At 52.3% G+C, this 16,625-nt stretch overlaps 1 protein-coding gene across 1 annotated transcript in view; it reads left to right on the top strand.

Annotated features, from left to right (window-relative positions):
- PTPRG (protein tyrosine phosphatase receptor type G) overlaps window positions 1-16,625 on the top strand; it is an 808,607-nt gene that overhangs the window by 683,135 nt on the left and 108,847 nt on the right. Inside the window, exons 9-11 of the mRNA XM_045290127.1 lie at window positions 5,518-5,702; window positions 8,942-9,050; window positions 14,920-14,969. Coding sequence (XP_045146062.1) covers window positions 5,518-5,702; window positions 8,942-9,050; window positions 14,920-14,969 — 344 coding nt within the window. The remainder of the gene's footprint in view (window positions 1-5,517; window positions 5,703-8,941; window positions 9,051-14,919; window positions 14,970-16,625) is intronic.

The following is a 16,625-nucleotide window of genomic DNA, read 5'->3' as shown; positions in this document are numbered from 1 at the left end:
AGAGGGGCCAGCCTCGCCGAGTGCATGCTAGGAGGAGACAGACGATAGGCAGGGAGCTGGTAATGCCGCCCAAGCAGTGGGGGCTGCGTAGATAGCCACGATGCTAAATTGCATTTGATAAAGGTGCTTTCAAGTAAAAGTTTGGCCTCCATTCATCTCATAAGCCTGGGGTCAACAAGGCACTAGCCCGGAGGCTGAATTCCATCCCCTCCTGTTTTGTACCACTGCGAGCAAAGAAAGATGTTTGTTTTTTTTAACAGTAAAAAAAAAAATCAACAGACTATCTCACCATACATGACAATGATAAGATGCTCACACTTCGGTGTGGATAAATATGGGACCTCTTGGGAAGCTGCAGCGGTTCTGTGCTCCGCTGCTAAACTGAAGTCGGTGGTTTGAGGGTCCCCTGAGTTCCTCAGAAGAAAGGCCTGGTGTTCCATTTCCCCCAAAAAATCAGCCTCTGAAACCCCTGTGGGCTGCCTTTGTCCTCTGACACACAAGGTCACCAGAAGTCACAGGCAGCTCGCTGGCACCTGTTTCTACCAGTCACCCACTTCTCTGCAGCCGCCTCTCTTCTCTGCAGCTTCCGTTACCGGAACACAGTCAGCCTCGGCTGTCAACGCTTGAATCTGTTAGCAAAATCACCATCCTCCTTAGCTGGGCGAGGGCCTGGAAGACACATGTGGGTGAGTGGCTGCTCTGAGCCCTGCTGGTTTTCATGGATTAGGACTGCCTCCCCAGGCACCCTGGCCCCTGCTGTGCACTGCAGGAGAAAACACGGTTCAAGGAAGACCCAGAACCCAGCATGGTTTCGGGCATCTGCTGGGGGTCCGTGGACAGACCACCTTCAGATAAGGGGGAACGACTATATTGGCTTTGGCTACTCTTAAAGCCAAAAATTATTTCCTTACCAGCCCCTTATGGAGAATTACCTGCTGCTCCACATCTGGCCCACTGTGCCCAGAGATTCTTCTCGATCAGAAGCTGGCAAGGGCTCCTCCGCTGTGGTGTTGGGGGCAGTCATCAGTCTGCTGATGCCACTCCATCACCAAATTCCCTCCCTGGCTCTGGTGGGCTTGTTCTTTGTGTATTTACTCGATGTTTTCCGGTGCATTGAGATAATAGCATTTGAAACCTCCATCAAAAACAATGATGCCAAGCTATTTATACATACGAAATGTAACCATGTTTTTTTAAGTTAAAACATTAGTGGCAAACCTAGCTATAGTGCCATAAGAATCATATCCCATTTGCATCAAATTGTCCGTATGTACAATGTCTCAGCATGACAAGGTTCCAAAGACCGGGGTGGGAATGTGAAAATCAGCATTAAGCAAAAGTGGAGATGGCTGCTTCATGGCCTCCCTTTACCAATAAGCCTGGCCCAGCCTCGCTGCGACTACCGTCATCATGACAGCCAGCATTCCTCTCCCACCTCCGTACTAGCTTCTGCCAGACACCCTTGTCATCAGTGGACAAAATAGGTACTATATTGACTCTTATCCTCAATGCAAGGTGTCGGATAGTGCGACTGTCAGTGAGTGACCAGTGTGTATACTTTCCTATGGCTGTAAAGAGCTAAACTGAACATTACATCCCCCAAGTGTTAACAGTGGTTGTAGCTGGGTACTGGGATTTCAGATGGATTTTTCGTTTGTTAATTGTTTTTAACTTTCTTCTGACTTTTTTGGACTGCTGGGGTTTCTCTTTAAAAACAATACTGTGAATCATCTTAATTGGTAAAGAAAAACCTAGCTGTTTTAACTTGGCAGAAAAAGTAAGAATGGTTGCATCTGTGTGTGGGGGTGATAGAACTATGTAGGTGGTTGTGATGTAACTGGTAGCGATATATGCAGATCCGTGCGGCCCACCAATAACAGACACGAGAGTGACGCCTTCAAAATCAGGGAGAGAATTAAGGACATGGGAGAGGAGGTAAGAGAGAAGTCCAGGCCAGGAAATCTGAGTGGACCATGCTGTGAGGGCTAAACATTCCCCAGGACATAAGCCGCCGGGCTTCCTTCTTGGTACTCGGAAAGGAGGCAGGTGGAAGAACTTTTCTGGATTGGTTCTCTGGTCTGTGCTCAGGAACCTGGGATGGCGCTGGCTAGAAAACACTGGCCTGCTACCCACAAGCTTGGTGACTCAACTTCCCCCTAGCCACTCTGGAAGAGAAAGATGAGGCTCTCTATTCCAGTAAAGATTTACAGCCTGGGAAGTCCTCTCTAACTGGGGTGGCTGTGAGCCAGAATGGGCAGTGGGTTTGGTCTTGGTTTGTCCCTGCTCAATGATGGGCCTCTCTTGAGCACTAAAATAGTACCTTGCCGCCACCTAGTGGCCTGTCTCCCTCTGTCTGCTGGAGCTTCCCTGCTCGGTCTCTGTTTGATGTCCCTGTTCTGGTGGCATTTTGCAGCAGGCCCGAGATGCCTCCCAGGGTTCTGCGGGGCAGTGGGAATGCCTCATTAATTTATCCCTTCCTTCCTGTCTCAGTCCCGCAACGTGAATCTCTGACTGAACCAGGGTCTGGCAGTTGAAGAGCCAAAGGATGCTTCACTGTCAAAGCCAATCTCCTCTCCTTTCCAGCAGCCTGGCTCTTGAAGCCCGGCCCGGCCTGCTCCAGCTGAAGAGGCGGCCTGCTCCTGCGTGTAGAGCTCTCGGGTGGTGCCCATGGGGGGCTCCTTGACATGAAGTTGGGGTCCCAAGAGACACCAGCAGTCAGAGACGGCACCCCTAGCCCGCACATAGGCCTCCCCTTCGCCCCTCACACCCGCCGTACCCAGCACAGCCTTGGCCTCCTTGGTCCAACCCGTTGACCAGTGGCCATGGAGCCAACACCTCCTCATGGTGTCCTGTGTGCGTCACAATGGAGCGGCGCCCCCTGGTGCTTTCAATAGCTGGAGTTTGCAAAGACAGGGATGAGTCATGGAATGTCTAGGCAACTTCTGACTGCACATATATCATGGCCCCAAAGGGTTACAATGCCCACTGCCCTAGAGCCGGTGCCGATCAAAGCAGCCCTGTGACACGGTAGAACTGCTCTGTGAGGTTTCTGCAGTGTGGTAGGTGAGCTTGAACCATCGAACTTGCCATTAGTAGCCCAAACCTCAATCACCACACCACCAGGGATCTTTAAGGGTTGTGATCGAATCAGGAACGCTAGTTGGAGACGAGACTTAGCAGACATACGTAGAGAGTGGAACTCTCTCTCACTAGCTCTCTGTGTCTCCAGTCGGCCCCAGCCCTGGGGGGCTCCCAAGGCCTGTCCCACCGCCCACACCTCAGGCAGGGGCCACCAGAGCTGCTGAGGGCAGTGCCCACTGAGGCCACAGCCCCACTAGGCAAGGTGCCCTGCCCGTGACTCCAGGCTTGAGGCCACTGCTCCTCGCGTGGAGGCGGTCACTGGGCCCGGTCTGTGGTGGGCAGAGGAGCAGGAGGGGGGCTGGGAGGAGGCAGGGGGCAGATAGGGCTGGGAGAGTTGAAAGCCAGTGGGCGGAGCCAGGCAGGCAGGGGCTGGGCAGCCAGTGAGCACAGGTTGGGGTGGACGTGGAGTGGGGTTGACTCTTGGAGACGGGTGGTGACCAAGCAGGCTGGCAGTAGTGGAGCCAACGTTTCCCAAAAGTCCTCGGCACAGTGGCATGGTGCCCAGCCTGGCCAGCAATGTTCCCGAGGACTTTGGTTCCTAGTCCGGTGTTCCTACACCCCACAGCACCCCATTTCACAGAACGCACCGTGGACATTAAGGGGTGTGTGGATGTGGATTGCAAGGCCTTTCTTCAAAAGCTGCTCGGGTACCTGTGAAACGTCCCGCCCTCTGCAGCCCACTGTGACCTGTTCGTCACACCCAGGACTCCTTCGCGATTTCACCTCCTCAACCGATGACCTTGGTCTTAATCCAGTGGCCGCCCTGGTCTCCTAACAGGCTGCCTTCTCCCAGCTGTCTGCACGCAGCCACGCGGAGCGGCAAGGACACCGTGTCTCTGACTACTCTGCCCAGTGCTCACAGGAGGCCCATCACTTCTTGCTCTCTGGGCCTTTACCCAGCCACACAGGCTTCCTTCCACCACCCCTCCCCCACAATAGGCTTCGACTCCCACCTTTGCCTGCCCTCCTTTCCTCAAGCCCACCCAGATAGTCTCCACTCCCACTCACTTGCCATTTCTCAAGTACACTTCCTGCCCCGGACCCTCCTGTTCGGTGCTTGGGAATATAAGGCCCCTTCTTGCCCCACCCTTCCCTGCACCCCCGCCCTAGACCAGTGGTTCCCAACCAGGGCCAGTTGTGCCCCCGTTTCCAGTTGTCACAGCTTGGGGCATGCAGCTGTCACGGACGGGCACTCCTTCAAGCTCGGTGGCCGGGGATGAAAAGCACGCTGCCGACCAGCGTCCCACGAAGGCAGGGCACTCCCGAGGCTGGGCGGCCAGAGGCCCCGGGTGTGCTCGCCGCCGCAGAGGTGCATCTATAGGGTCACTTCTCACCGCCTCACACCCGGGACGATCATGGGCAGCATGTTTGGCGTGGAGAAAGGGACCCCTTTTTCATGCCTTTGTTTTAAAAGTATTTAAACTGTCATTTTATTTATTCACACTCTGGTCTGTTTACAATGAGATTTGGGGCATCGCACACATCAAATGGACTGGACTCTTCAAAGACCCATCACGGGGGTGCGGGAGTGCAAGTCAGGGCACTGGTTAAAGGAGGCTGAAGACATCCAGCAGTGTGGGGACAATGGTCAGGGGCACCTGGGAAATCTGGCAGTGTGGGAACAATGGGTCAGAGTCCTGTGTGAGAACCAGTTTGCAAGTGTGACAGTGGTGTGTGGTTATGTGAGTGAATGTCCAGGCTTCTCAGAGATGCAGGTCACGGTAGCCAGGGGGAGAGGCCATGAAGTCTGCCACTTGCCCTCCATTGGCTGCCTGTGCGCCTATATGTGTGTACTCTGAGAGAGCATGTTGTATGTGATTGTATTATTGTTTATGTGTGTTATAAGCATATATGTAGTTGTGTGTTGCGTGTAAATGTGAGCCATAGGTGTTTCACGTTGCATGTGTGACTGCGCTGTATGTTGCACGTGAGTTGTATGTCTGTTGCGTGTTGCATGAGAGTATTGTGTGTTTCATGTGTGTGCTCCATGTAAGGAAGTTATGTTGTGTGTGTTGCCTGTGAGCATGTATGTTGTGTCACTATTGCAAAACAGTAGATGTGGGTGTCGCATGGGAGCATGTTACATTGTGTGTGAGGTGTTGCATGTGTGTACGCTGCATGTGGTTGCGGGTGACTGCTGCAGGAGAGTATATGGGTGTGTTGCATGCAAGCATGTGTGCATGGTATGCAAGTGTTGTCTAGTAGGGTAGATATGCAGACAGAGTGTTGGGGGAGTCTGGGTCAGGTGAAGGGAGTGTGGATATGTCATCTACCTCCCGCACCTGCTGCAGCTGGCCCCGTCCGGCAGACAGGCTGGGGTGGTGGTACGAGTGTTGTGCAGGAAGCCCCCTGAGCTGGCCTTCTGTGTCTTTTCAGTGTGCAGTTCACCACCCATCCACATGAAGGTGCAGCCGCTGAACCAGACGGCGCTGCAGGTGTCCTGGAGCCGGCCAGAAACCATCTACCACCCGCCCATCATGAACTACGTGATCTCCTACAGCTGGACCAAGAACGAGGACGAGAAGGAAAAGACGTTCACCAAGGACAGCGACAAAGACCTGGTAAAGCCTCCGGATCCCAAATCGCGCTCCTCTGCCCTGCTGGGCAGTTTAAGAGACACCTGCCTCCCTGGGGCTTTCTGCATGCACCCCATCCTCACAGCTACCAGAAGGGTGCCCTGCTTTCAGGAGCGGATAGGGACTGCTCGGGGTCCCCGCTGTGTAACCTCAGCAGGCTGGTGAGCCCTGGGCAGCGCGGTCCGAGCTCTGCTCGTCCACTGCCAGGCAGCAGCGCGCCGCATGAGGCCCTTCTCACCTGAGAGGGTCACTGGGCTAATGAAATCAGTTACCCTACATGCACGACAGATCCAAACCGGTACCACTCTGGACCCAGGTGGGGACCCCGGACCTAGTGATACCCTAACATCTGACTTCACTTGAGTGATGCGTGCCCAAGTCAGCTTCTCATCCCAAAAGTGGCATCGGCACCCTGCAAGGCCAGGGCTCAGATGTCTGCAGGAACCACCTTCTTCCCGGATAACTGCAACCCTCCCAAAGCATTCGTCTTCCCGTCTGCACAGGGAAACTCAAAGTGACACATCTGGGTCGGAAAGCTTCGCGCTTACCGATAATCAGAGGAAGGCTGGGGAATAGTGGGGCCCACCATTGTCTGTGTCCATGAAAAATGCAGCTGCGCCAAGTGGGATTCTTAATGGCTGTTCTCCCTCTGACAGCATCCCCTGGGCCCGCTCTGCCAGTTACAGCATCCAACTGCTTGCTGTATTCTTTTAGAGGAAAATACTTTTACGGTGTTTCCAACTTCCCCAGTAGACCTTGTGGTCTGGGTCACCTCAGGGAGCGAAGTCGTGAAATCTGAGCCTATGGAAAGGCACGCAAGGCCATGATGCATGGTAACCTTTTTCCTTGGCCCAGCGGGGAGTCCATGCGGGATTTGTCTCTTAGTGAAGCAGAGCTGGCTGGCATTAATCAGCAGAAACAATCCGGGTGCTTACGTGGTCTCTTGTTCTAAGTGGAAAATAATGAAACACACAAAGATGAATAGATAGGGGCTGGAAGTGAATTCTAATAACCCCCACACAGATGAAGCGGAGATTCGACCCCTCACAGAAGCCGGGGGTCAGAGGTCTCCAGAACGGGGTGTGCATGTGGGTGGAAAGGAGCAAGTGCAGGCTGGAGTGGGAAGGCGAGCCTCTCTATGAGCATTTCTGGGGTGGATATTTTCTTCAGGAACATACCAAATTTCTTTTCTCCATTCCTTATGTATCCAAGTGTAAGGACTCCATTGATAACAAAGCCCAGAATCTGAGAAGTAACCCTTCCGGCATGTGTGCTGTCTTCCAGTTTACATCCCTCCCCACACCCCTCTGCACATCTGGGGGGCAGGTGTTGTACTGCCTTTTTTCAAAGGAGCCCTGGTTGCAACTGTTGGAAAATGTTGCACTACTAAGCACAAGGTTCATGGTTCAAACCCAGCAGCCCCTTGGCAGGCAGCAGATAGGGCTGTCTACTCCTGTAAAGAGTGGCAGCTTCAGAAACCTTACCTACGGTTGCTGAGAGAATCGCCTCGATGGCAGTGGGCGTTTGGTTTCTCCAAAGCTGATGAATGAGGCGTCCAGTTGACTAGCGTGGCCCCAACTACCATCCTGGCACTCCAGTGGCGTACTGGGTTAGCGCTGGGCTGCCAACCCCAAACGACCAGTCCCTCCTCAGGAGTAAGACGAGGCTCTCCACTCCCATGAAAATATATCATCTCAGACTCTCACAAAGTCTTTCTACTCTGTCCCCGGAGGGTTGCTATGCGTCACAGTTGAGTCAGTGAGTGAGTTGGGTTTGGGTTTGACATTACAGTCTCACCAGGAAGGAGGCCGTGTTCTGGGCAACCAGCAGGGGCAGATGGGGCCACAGTTACGGCTCCTTACCCGTCCTCAGACTCACTTGCTCACACATGGGAGTGGCAATACATCAGGGCCAACTCAAGGACAACCGTTGCTTCCCTGAGCCCACCTTCATTCCTGCTTACAAAACAGTCACACTGCCAAGACCCAACAAGGCCTTTCAAGTGCAGAGAAACAGACGGCCGAGATCAGGTGCTGCCCTTGGCAATATTGCATGGCTCTGGAGACTCAGCATGATAAAGAATTCGAAAATCCGTTCTGGATAAGTATTTCACTGTAAAAGGCCCAGGAGCTATGGCAGTCGTTCAGCCAGGCCCGCTGGGAATGAAAGGGTTGAAGACACACTGGCCACTAAGGTCAAGAAGGCGAAGCAGAGAATGTCGTTGTGACCTGCACTGCCCGCGGTGAAGGCAGGCTCTCAGGCACAGTGCGATGTGAGTCCTCCACAGTGCGTGGTCAGTGGGGAAACACGTGTGTCAGCCATGGTTGGGCTCCGGGTTCGCCCTCAGGATGGGAAGGCTCTCGCCCTGCTGGTTCTGGGAGAGGATCCTTTCTCAACGTCTCCAGGCACAGCACCCCTGAGTCCCATGGCCACCCCTTGGGTGGTTCCGCCACTGTGCTTGCGTAGCTCTGTGCCCCAGAACCAAGACTTGGCGGTCTGCTTCTGTGGATGCTGCAGCCTTGGGAACTCTGGGCACAGGGCTCTGTCCTTGAGGTCGCTGTGAGCTGGAGTAGGTAGACTCAACAGTGGTGGGATTCTGAGGATTCTGATTAGTGATCACACGAATAGGTGAAAACCCTATTCTAAAACTGGGACCACAGCCACAGGACCAGGGCAAGGGATTCCTGCCCTGTGGCACTGCAGCCACAGGTACAGGGTATAAGATTCCCGCCCTGTGGGACTGCAGCCACAGGTACAGGGTATAGGATTCCCGCCCTGTGGGACGGCAGCTACAGGTACAGGGTATAGGATTCTCGCCCTGTGGGACGGCAGCCACAGGTACAGGGTATAGGATTCCCGCCCTGTGGGACGGCAGCCACAGGGATAAACCCCAAACAAGCTCCCCATCATCAAGTCCATGCTGACTCATGGTGATTCTACAGGGTCTTATAACGATCCTGTAGAAATCTTATAAGACAGGGTGCATCTCCCCTTGTGGATTTCCATGATGGTAACTCTTCTCCGGAGTGGAAAGCCCCATCCCTCCTCCCAAGGAGTGGCAGGTGGCTTCAAAGTGCTGGCTTTGCTGTCAGCAGCCCTACACGTAACCACTCCTTCACCAGGGTTCCTGTCTACAGCCACAGGAAGAGGGCATAGGACCCCCACTGGTATGTTGAGGGGATGCAATTCAGCCCATAACGCGCCTTTGCTTTCTCTACTTGCAGAAAGCCACCATTAGCCAGGTGTCACCTGATAGCCTTTACCTGTTCCGCGTCCAGGCCGTGTGCCGCAACGACATGCGCAGCGACTTCAGCCAGACGATGCTCTTCCAAGGTGAGGCCGATTCCCGTCCCCGCCAGCAGGGGGCGGCCCCAGCCACCTCCCTCTTGCTCTGTTCTGTCCTATGATTAAGGAGAGACAGGGTTTTCAAGGCCACCCAGCAAGTCCCAGGACTGGCAGCCTGCCTTTGCATGGAGGGTTTCATAGACCAGAAAGGAGGAGCAAAGTATTAAATTAAGGTTTTGTAATGTTTTTATTGTTTAACTGTACAGAACCAAGTATCTGGGCCATTCACCAAGCATTATCCAACACTGAGTACGCTCTCAAAAGCCCCTCCCAGTTGTGTTGATCAGTAACCTCTCAGGATTCCCACTCTGACTTAGTTCGTTGTTCTCCATAAGCCCCAAACAAATAAAACTAACTAACCCCTGCCTACCGCTCCCGTGAGACTTCTGCAATTCCGAGTTGCATCCCTGCTGATTGGTGGACTGGTTAAAAGTTGATAGTGAGGCATTCACCCTGGGTACCAAAACTTAGTAGTCATTATAACTAATATTTTAGTGGGCTATTTTGAAAAGCAAAATGAGCATTTAATTTTTTAAAAACTCATGCTGATCAAAATACCCGTTTTTTGTTTGTTTTCAGTAAACCCACCCTATTTTACTCAGTCCACCCTTATCCTAGACCTGGGTCCAATAAGTTAGTGGTTCTCAAACTGTGGGTCATGACCCCTTTGGGATGGAATGACCCTTTCACAGGGGTCGCCCAATTCATAACAGTAGCAAAATGACACTTATGAAGTAGCAACAAAAATAATGTTATGGTTGGGGGTCACTACAATATGAGGAACTGTATTGAAGGGTTACGGCATTAGGAAGGTTGAGAACCACTGCAATAAGACATAATTTCTAGAAACAGGCAATGGTACCTGGGGTCTTAAGAACTTTCTGTCAGTCAGCCAAGGTGCCCATTCACCTGGAGCACAGAAAGAGAGGAGGGCCGGGAAATAGGTGGCAGAGATGGGATGTGTGGCCACCTGCCTCCATTGCCATGAGATCATAAGAATAGGATGGTGCCCATCAGTTATAACTGAAAGTTCTCATCAAAGAATCTATAGAAGAATTCTCACCAAAAGGGGGAAAATGCAAAACAGGAGGTAAAATACTCCAGGACTGCAGAAAATCACGGAGTTGGGATGAACCCCTTGAATTATTGCCCTGAGATCATCTTTTCACCTTAAACCAAAAAACATCCCCTGAGACCTCCTTGAAAGCGAGCAGCAGGTTATCAGGGCAGTAAGGAGTGTCCGTCCCGAGACCTGTGCTCCTCTGAGATCTACCGATAGGAGATCGACTGACAACTCGGGAGATTAGGTCAGACACGCAGAGGGCCCTGGGTGTGTGTTAACGGGGAGGAACCTCTCAGAAAAGGAGGTTGAGAAGGGTTGCATGGCTGAAGGAATGCCATCAGCGTTGCTGAATTGGACGTGTCCAAACGGCTGAGTTGGTGTGTGCTCTGTTGTGTTGCCTCTCAATAACAACAGGCACAACAAAAGAACCATCTGTGAGCCATAATTTTTTAAGGAGCTGGGGGGCGTGGAACTGGGATCGCAGGCCCCACGCTGCCAGTCTGGGGTCCTCCCTGACCAGCGTCTTCCCATCTCTGGCCCTTGCTTTCCATCTGTGAACTGAGAACCCTGCATCCCAGGCACTGGTTCTTCACCCTCTTGGGTCATGGATCTGATGAAGACCATTTCTCTAGAAGTTTTCAGAATTGTACCTAGAAGTTGAGGGATGAGTAGAGCGTGGCATCCTGGGGTAGCAGTTAAGGAATGGATATTTCTGGGCCTCTGCTGGACCAGTGGAGCCTGAAACCCTACAGGTGGGCCCAGGAGTGTGCCTGTTAATAATTAACAAGGTAACCGGGGGCGGGAAGGGGGGCACGCACCAGCCTGCATCTTAAAGCTTGAGTGCTGGGTTTTTTCCTGGTCACTTGAATGAAGCACAGAGAAAAGAGAAAAGGGGAGAGGGACAAAGGCAAGGAGATACAAGAGCATGGACATCTGGAGTCCCTGAGAAAGGTGGGCCCTGTACCCCCTGTTCTTCCTTTGCCTGTGGAGATGGGGTTGGCAGCGCTTCCCTGATATGTTGGTGAGGTCTAAGAACAGAAGGTCCCATGGCTTGCTTCCCAAATAGGTGGGTGGCTAGAAAGTCAACAGATAAATACATCCACGCTGGGCTCTGGCTGCCTCTTAGCAGCAAGAGGAGAATGCTCCTGAGCACCTCGAAGCCACAGGGGTCCCTGCAGAACAGTGGCAGCTTCCACGACCCAGCACTCGTGAAGGCCTCTGAGCTCACATGGCAGTGACATCTGCTCGATAAGCAGCATCCTGCCTGGCCCTGAGTCACGTCTCCTAAGTATTAGGTTTGATGAAACCAATAATAAATGATGACCCCAGAGTGGGGAACTGTGCGGCCTGGATTCCCCCTCAGCAGGCCTTCAGGCTCTGCAATCCTGCACTGATCTCATTCTCCCATTTCAACTTATTGGAATTCACCGAGCTGCACTTCTTCATAAATAAATCACGTTCACCAGGCCCACCTGTGCCCTGACAGAGCCCACCCCTTCCCTGCGCTGTGGTGGCACCATGGGCCTAGAGGGGAGAGAGAAGAGAGCCCCTGGTTGGTGCCCAGAGGAGCCGGGGCCCTGGAGCTGGGGACATAAATCATGGCTGGTCCCCAAGTGCCCCGACAGGAGCCCGGGACCTGCAGAACTGCCGGTCCAGATTAATAGGCGTCTGGGCTCCCTGGCTTCCACATGGACTTTGAAAAATTAAATGTTTGCAATGTAATTCAAAAAGGGCCTCGTCAGCTAAAGCTTCTCAAAGCCCAGAAATTATAAAAAACATCTGATCCCAGCGACTTGTTGGGAGGCACCCGTGGCTCCTCTGCCGGTGACTGTCCTCCGCTTAGAGTGAGTGCGCCTGTTATGTGGATGGTCGTCGGCTCTGGTGGTGATAAAGGTGGGCGCAGCCCAGACCCTCTGCCAGGGTGAGGCTGGAATCTTCCCCCCAATGTCCAGCGCTAGTCCAGGCGGGCAAGCGGGGTTTCTGGGGAGCCTGCTAGTCGTGCATGATTTAGCAGAGGCCCATTTTCCATACCCCATCCACCATGAAGACTGATACCAAACACCAGCAAGCAAAAGCTCAGCGAATGCCATGAGGCTTGCTCAGGACGGCTCGGCGCTGTCGTCATCGCAGGCCCACCTGGTTGGGGAGCTTGAAGAAGCCACGCAGAGCAGTTACCTTCTTTATAGCAAATATCATTTTATTTAGATATAACGTGATGGGACAAATACTGTATTAATATAGCCACCTATAACATAGACGCGCAATAACAGTAAGTTTATCCCCGGAGGGCAAATATTAAAATGACAACCTAATAAGCAACACTCACAGAACATTGGGCCCACGGGCACAGAGGTTTTGACATAAACCTGTATTTCTGTGCACCTCCCCTGGCAGCAGCCTGCACGGGGTTCACATCGGGGAAATGAAGCTTAGAGGGGTTGGCTAACTTGCCAGGGATCACCCAGCTGCTAAGCAGAGCCCAGGTTTATGATGGGGAAGCTGAGCTGTTTTTGACCTTGCCACTGGCCATCCCCCAAAGCAGATGTTACCCACATACCCAAGTCTTAACAGAAGAATAAATCGTGATCACTAAGTGTGCAGAGTCTCGGTGATTTCTCAACACTCATGGAAAAAGAAGACCCTGAGCTTTTCCTTTGTGCCACAACCTCTCTGGGAGAAGGTGGAGCCAACTGGCGCTTTTCTCAGAATGGCTGTAACCTCTTGGTGGCCCGTGGGACCTGCGTAGTTCTGCCTCTGTGGTTTAAGGAAGGGGCCTGGTTAAGTTCTCCGCGGCTAAGCAGCAGGTTAGTGCCGTCACCCCTCCAGCTTTTCTGTGGGAGAAAGATGTGGGAGTCTGCTGTTTAAAGATTCACAGCCTCCGAAACCTTCCCGGGCATTTCTACTCTGTCCTGCAGTGTGTCTATGATGTCAGTATGAACATGACTACAACGGTGACTTCAGTGGGATATTTTACCCCACTGTCATTGAGTGCTGCCACCTGGTGGGGGCCAGTAGAACTGTGTGGATAAGAAAAAACAGGCCGCATCCCACCAACACACACCTGAGGCCATTCGTGTCCTTTCATGTCCTACTAATTTAAGGTGACCAGATTTTAACATTGGGCAAGCGGGACACCATTGATAAAACTCATATCCTGGCGAAATAGCCACATGCAGCCAAAAACCATATACCCTAGCTTGTCGTGCTTTCTTTCCAGAAATCGGGACTTTTTAAAAACGCCGCGGGACGCGGGAAAAATTGTTGAAAATCGGGACGTCTGGTCACCTTTATACTAATTGTATCAAAATCCTTATTTCCTCATCCCCCAGCCCATCCACCCCATTTTTTCTCTTCTCATTGAAAAGGCCTTCCGTTGCTTGAAAACACGACTTCCACCCAAAACACACTGTCACCCAGTCAGTGTGGACTCACCGTGACCCTGTAGGACAGGTAGAATCGTCCCTGTGGGCTTCCGAGCCTCTAACCCCTCAGGGAGTAGAAAGCAACTGATAGTTTCAAACTGCTGACCTTGTGGTTAGCCGCCCCACTCTAATTTCTATGGCACCAAACCCGAAACCGAGCAGAAATCAGTCTCGCTAAAGTTCGAGAAATGAGCAAACTACATAGCCGAGGAGACCAGTCATACTTGCATTCCAACACATGTCAAAATATTTTAAACAATTTTTGATCTATTCATATATGCACTTTTAAAAATTAAAGTATCAAAGTGACAAGTCGACGCGTTGCCAACCACTGTGGTTGTTTCAGAAGAGATGCCCATAAACAGGCCTGGCAGGTAGCTGCCACTGTATGAAAACACCTGTGATCTCCGTCAGTGACAAGGCGGCAGGTAGGGTAGGACCTGCCCCCCCACCCCCCACCCCGGGGGAGCCGCCATCTGTGTGGCCTCCACTAAGTCTAATGAGCACGCAGGCGCCGGCTCCCTAGATTCAGTGAGGTGCCAGCACCCCGAGATCACAGAGGGCCTGTAGAAATTTCTGAGTCACTGCAGCGGGGCTGCCCCTGACCAGGGCAGAGGTCATCCAAGATTAATGAAAATCAGGCCTGCCTCTAGGGAGGTGGTTTAGTCTGTTGGCTTGACTTTACAAAGCAGGGCAAGTGGGTCTCCAGGGAACCTTTTTTCCTGCCCTAACAAAGGGAGGTGTGTCACCTGTCCGCGGCGGTGAAGTATCGATCCCAGAGCAGCTCTGTCATCGTGGGAGGCTACAGTGTATTCCCGGGAGGGAGCTGCCTGCTTCCTACGATCCTTATTTGACCTAGAATCTGAATGATTGTATTGACTCCTGGATGCGGCTGTTGACTACATTGGCCACTCCCCCTGGTTCACCCTTCAACGAAGCAAATCCATGCTCAGAGAGGCCAGGCAGGACTGGGTGCAAAGGGCGCGCAGCATCCCAGGTGCCTGCAGGGTGGGCACCCTCGGCGCAGCCCCGTGTGCGCCCTGCAGGGAGGGGAGCCCAGGATTGGCAGATACAAGGATTGTCCGTTTAAACAGAAAATGGACATCTTTAGATGAAAGCTACTGCTTACAATGTTGGTGGTGAATTCCATTTCAAAAAGGAGATTTGCAGATTACTCGACAGTTGTGGCTTAGAGAAGAACCACGTAAGCAAAGTGGTACTTGCTTCGCTAGTTAGCATGTTTTGTTAATGTTTCCGTGCTGGTGTTTTAGTTTCTATGGCACTGTTCTTCTCCGACATAACCACAGAGAAGCAGCTCGGTGTGTTTTGCTGTCACGTCTTTGTTTACCACGTTGATTTCTTTGTTTCTCAGCTAATACCACTCGAATATTCCAAGGGACCAGGATTGTGAAAACCGGAGTGGTAAGTAGAAAATGGGAATTGCTTCCTCAAGGTTGCTTGTTCCTTTGGGTGCAGTTAGACCTGTCGCCACACGGTGGCGGTATGACGTTGCACAACAGCTCGCGATGCCCAGGTTAAACTTATTATTCACGGTACTTTATGAAACCACGCTGGGCAGCATGGGTTATACTGTCTTAATTTTGCCAAGGTCAAAATTCCCAGGTGCTTATTTATCTGTGGAACCATCTGATGCAGTCGCTCAAAGGGGTTAAATGGCACCAGGCCTCTCAGTTGAGATAGGCTAAACTCGAGAGATTGTCAGTTACCTCAAGCCATGAGGATTTGCCAATATCTGGAGACTGAGTTCCTTAATTTTTTGAGTTCATTCCAGCTCATTGTGGCCCTGTAGGACAGGGTAGAACTGCCCCTGTGAGTTTCTGAGACTGTCACTCTTGATGGGCCTAGGAAGCCTCCCCTCTCTCCCTTGGACCGACTGGTAGTTGTTAACAGCCGGTTGTGTGACAGCACTGCTCCAGCAGGGCTCCAGGAACAATACTAGCCCGGGTTACTGAGCACAGCCTGGGTTTCCGGGACGGATTGTGTGATTTAGCCCCTGCAGCAGGCCTTGCTGCTATGAGCCCATTTTACAGATGAAAAGACTACGGCTCATAGAGTGATGGCAATGAGGCTGGCGTCACCATCCAGCAAGTGAGGGGTCATCACTGTCTCTGGGTACTTGGCATCATGTGACATGTTACTGACATCTGACACTTGGTGACCCAACTTCAAAATTCAGTGTCTGATAAATAGAAATAAACGTGAAGTATGTTACAGCCAAAATTTTAAAAAGTGCTTGCTAATATGGTCATCATTAAGCCAGAACGTTTTTCAAATTCACACAAGATTATAATGTTAGGCGATCTGAGCCATCCTCATTATAGGATGGAGATATACAAATACATGATGAGGTCGAATTTGAGATTCTTAACACCGGGTTATAGAAATTCGAATTAAACAAACTCACAGAAAGACCTTCTTGTCTTCCTGAAACACCGTATGTGACAGAAATCCCACAGGCAGCCCCAGTTTAGTATGTTGGAAGCATTGTCCGGTGGGTACCTGCTACCTACAGCACGCAGCTGACCTCATCCGTGCCTGCAGGGTAGGACGGAAAACCCCAGGACGAGGAGTCCTACCTGCAAAAGCCAGAGCCTGTGTGAGAGGAAGCTCTGCCAGGGCAGGAAAACACAGACTTTCCTCGGACGGGAGCAGTCGGAAAGACCCTGTCCCCTGCACGACCTGAGAAACCGGGCACCCCTGTGGCACCCTAACTCTCACGGGCCTCACCGTAGCTGGCACCTGCTAAGTGGGGCTCTCAGTGGTGGTGGTGGTGTTACCATCATCATGCATAGGCTTCGCCCTACCCACACGGCAGGCGTCTGAAAGCTAGTGCAGTGGCTTCTGCTCCCTGTGCAGAGCCTGTAAATCCGACGTCCCCAGAGCTGGAGGTGGGGAGCACGGCTCCTGTCTCAGTCCGTCACTGCCCAGGCCTCTCCCCTCTGTCTGTGCAGTCGAACTGCAGGAACACAGAGTTGGGTGGGCCCCCCAGGAAGCTTCCAGCCCTCAGAGCTGGATCTCCCCCACGAAGGCCCAAGGGCCTAGGAACGGCCACCCCAG

The sequence above is a fragment of the Echinops telfairi genome, unplaced genomic scaffold (genome assembly GCF_000313985.2).
Source record: "Echinops telfairi isolate 266 unplaced genomic scaffold, ASM31398v2 ScPeMD7_31;HRSCAF=116, whole genome shotgun sequence".
In the NCBI taxonomy this organism is placed as follows: domain Eukaryota; kingdom Metazoa; phylum Chordata; class Mammalia; order Afrosoricida; family Tenrecidae; genus Echinops; species Echinops telfairi.
Note: the sequence above shows the minus strand (reverse complement) of the source record. Positions and strands in the feature narration are given on the sequence as shown.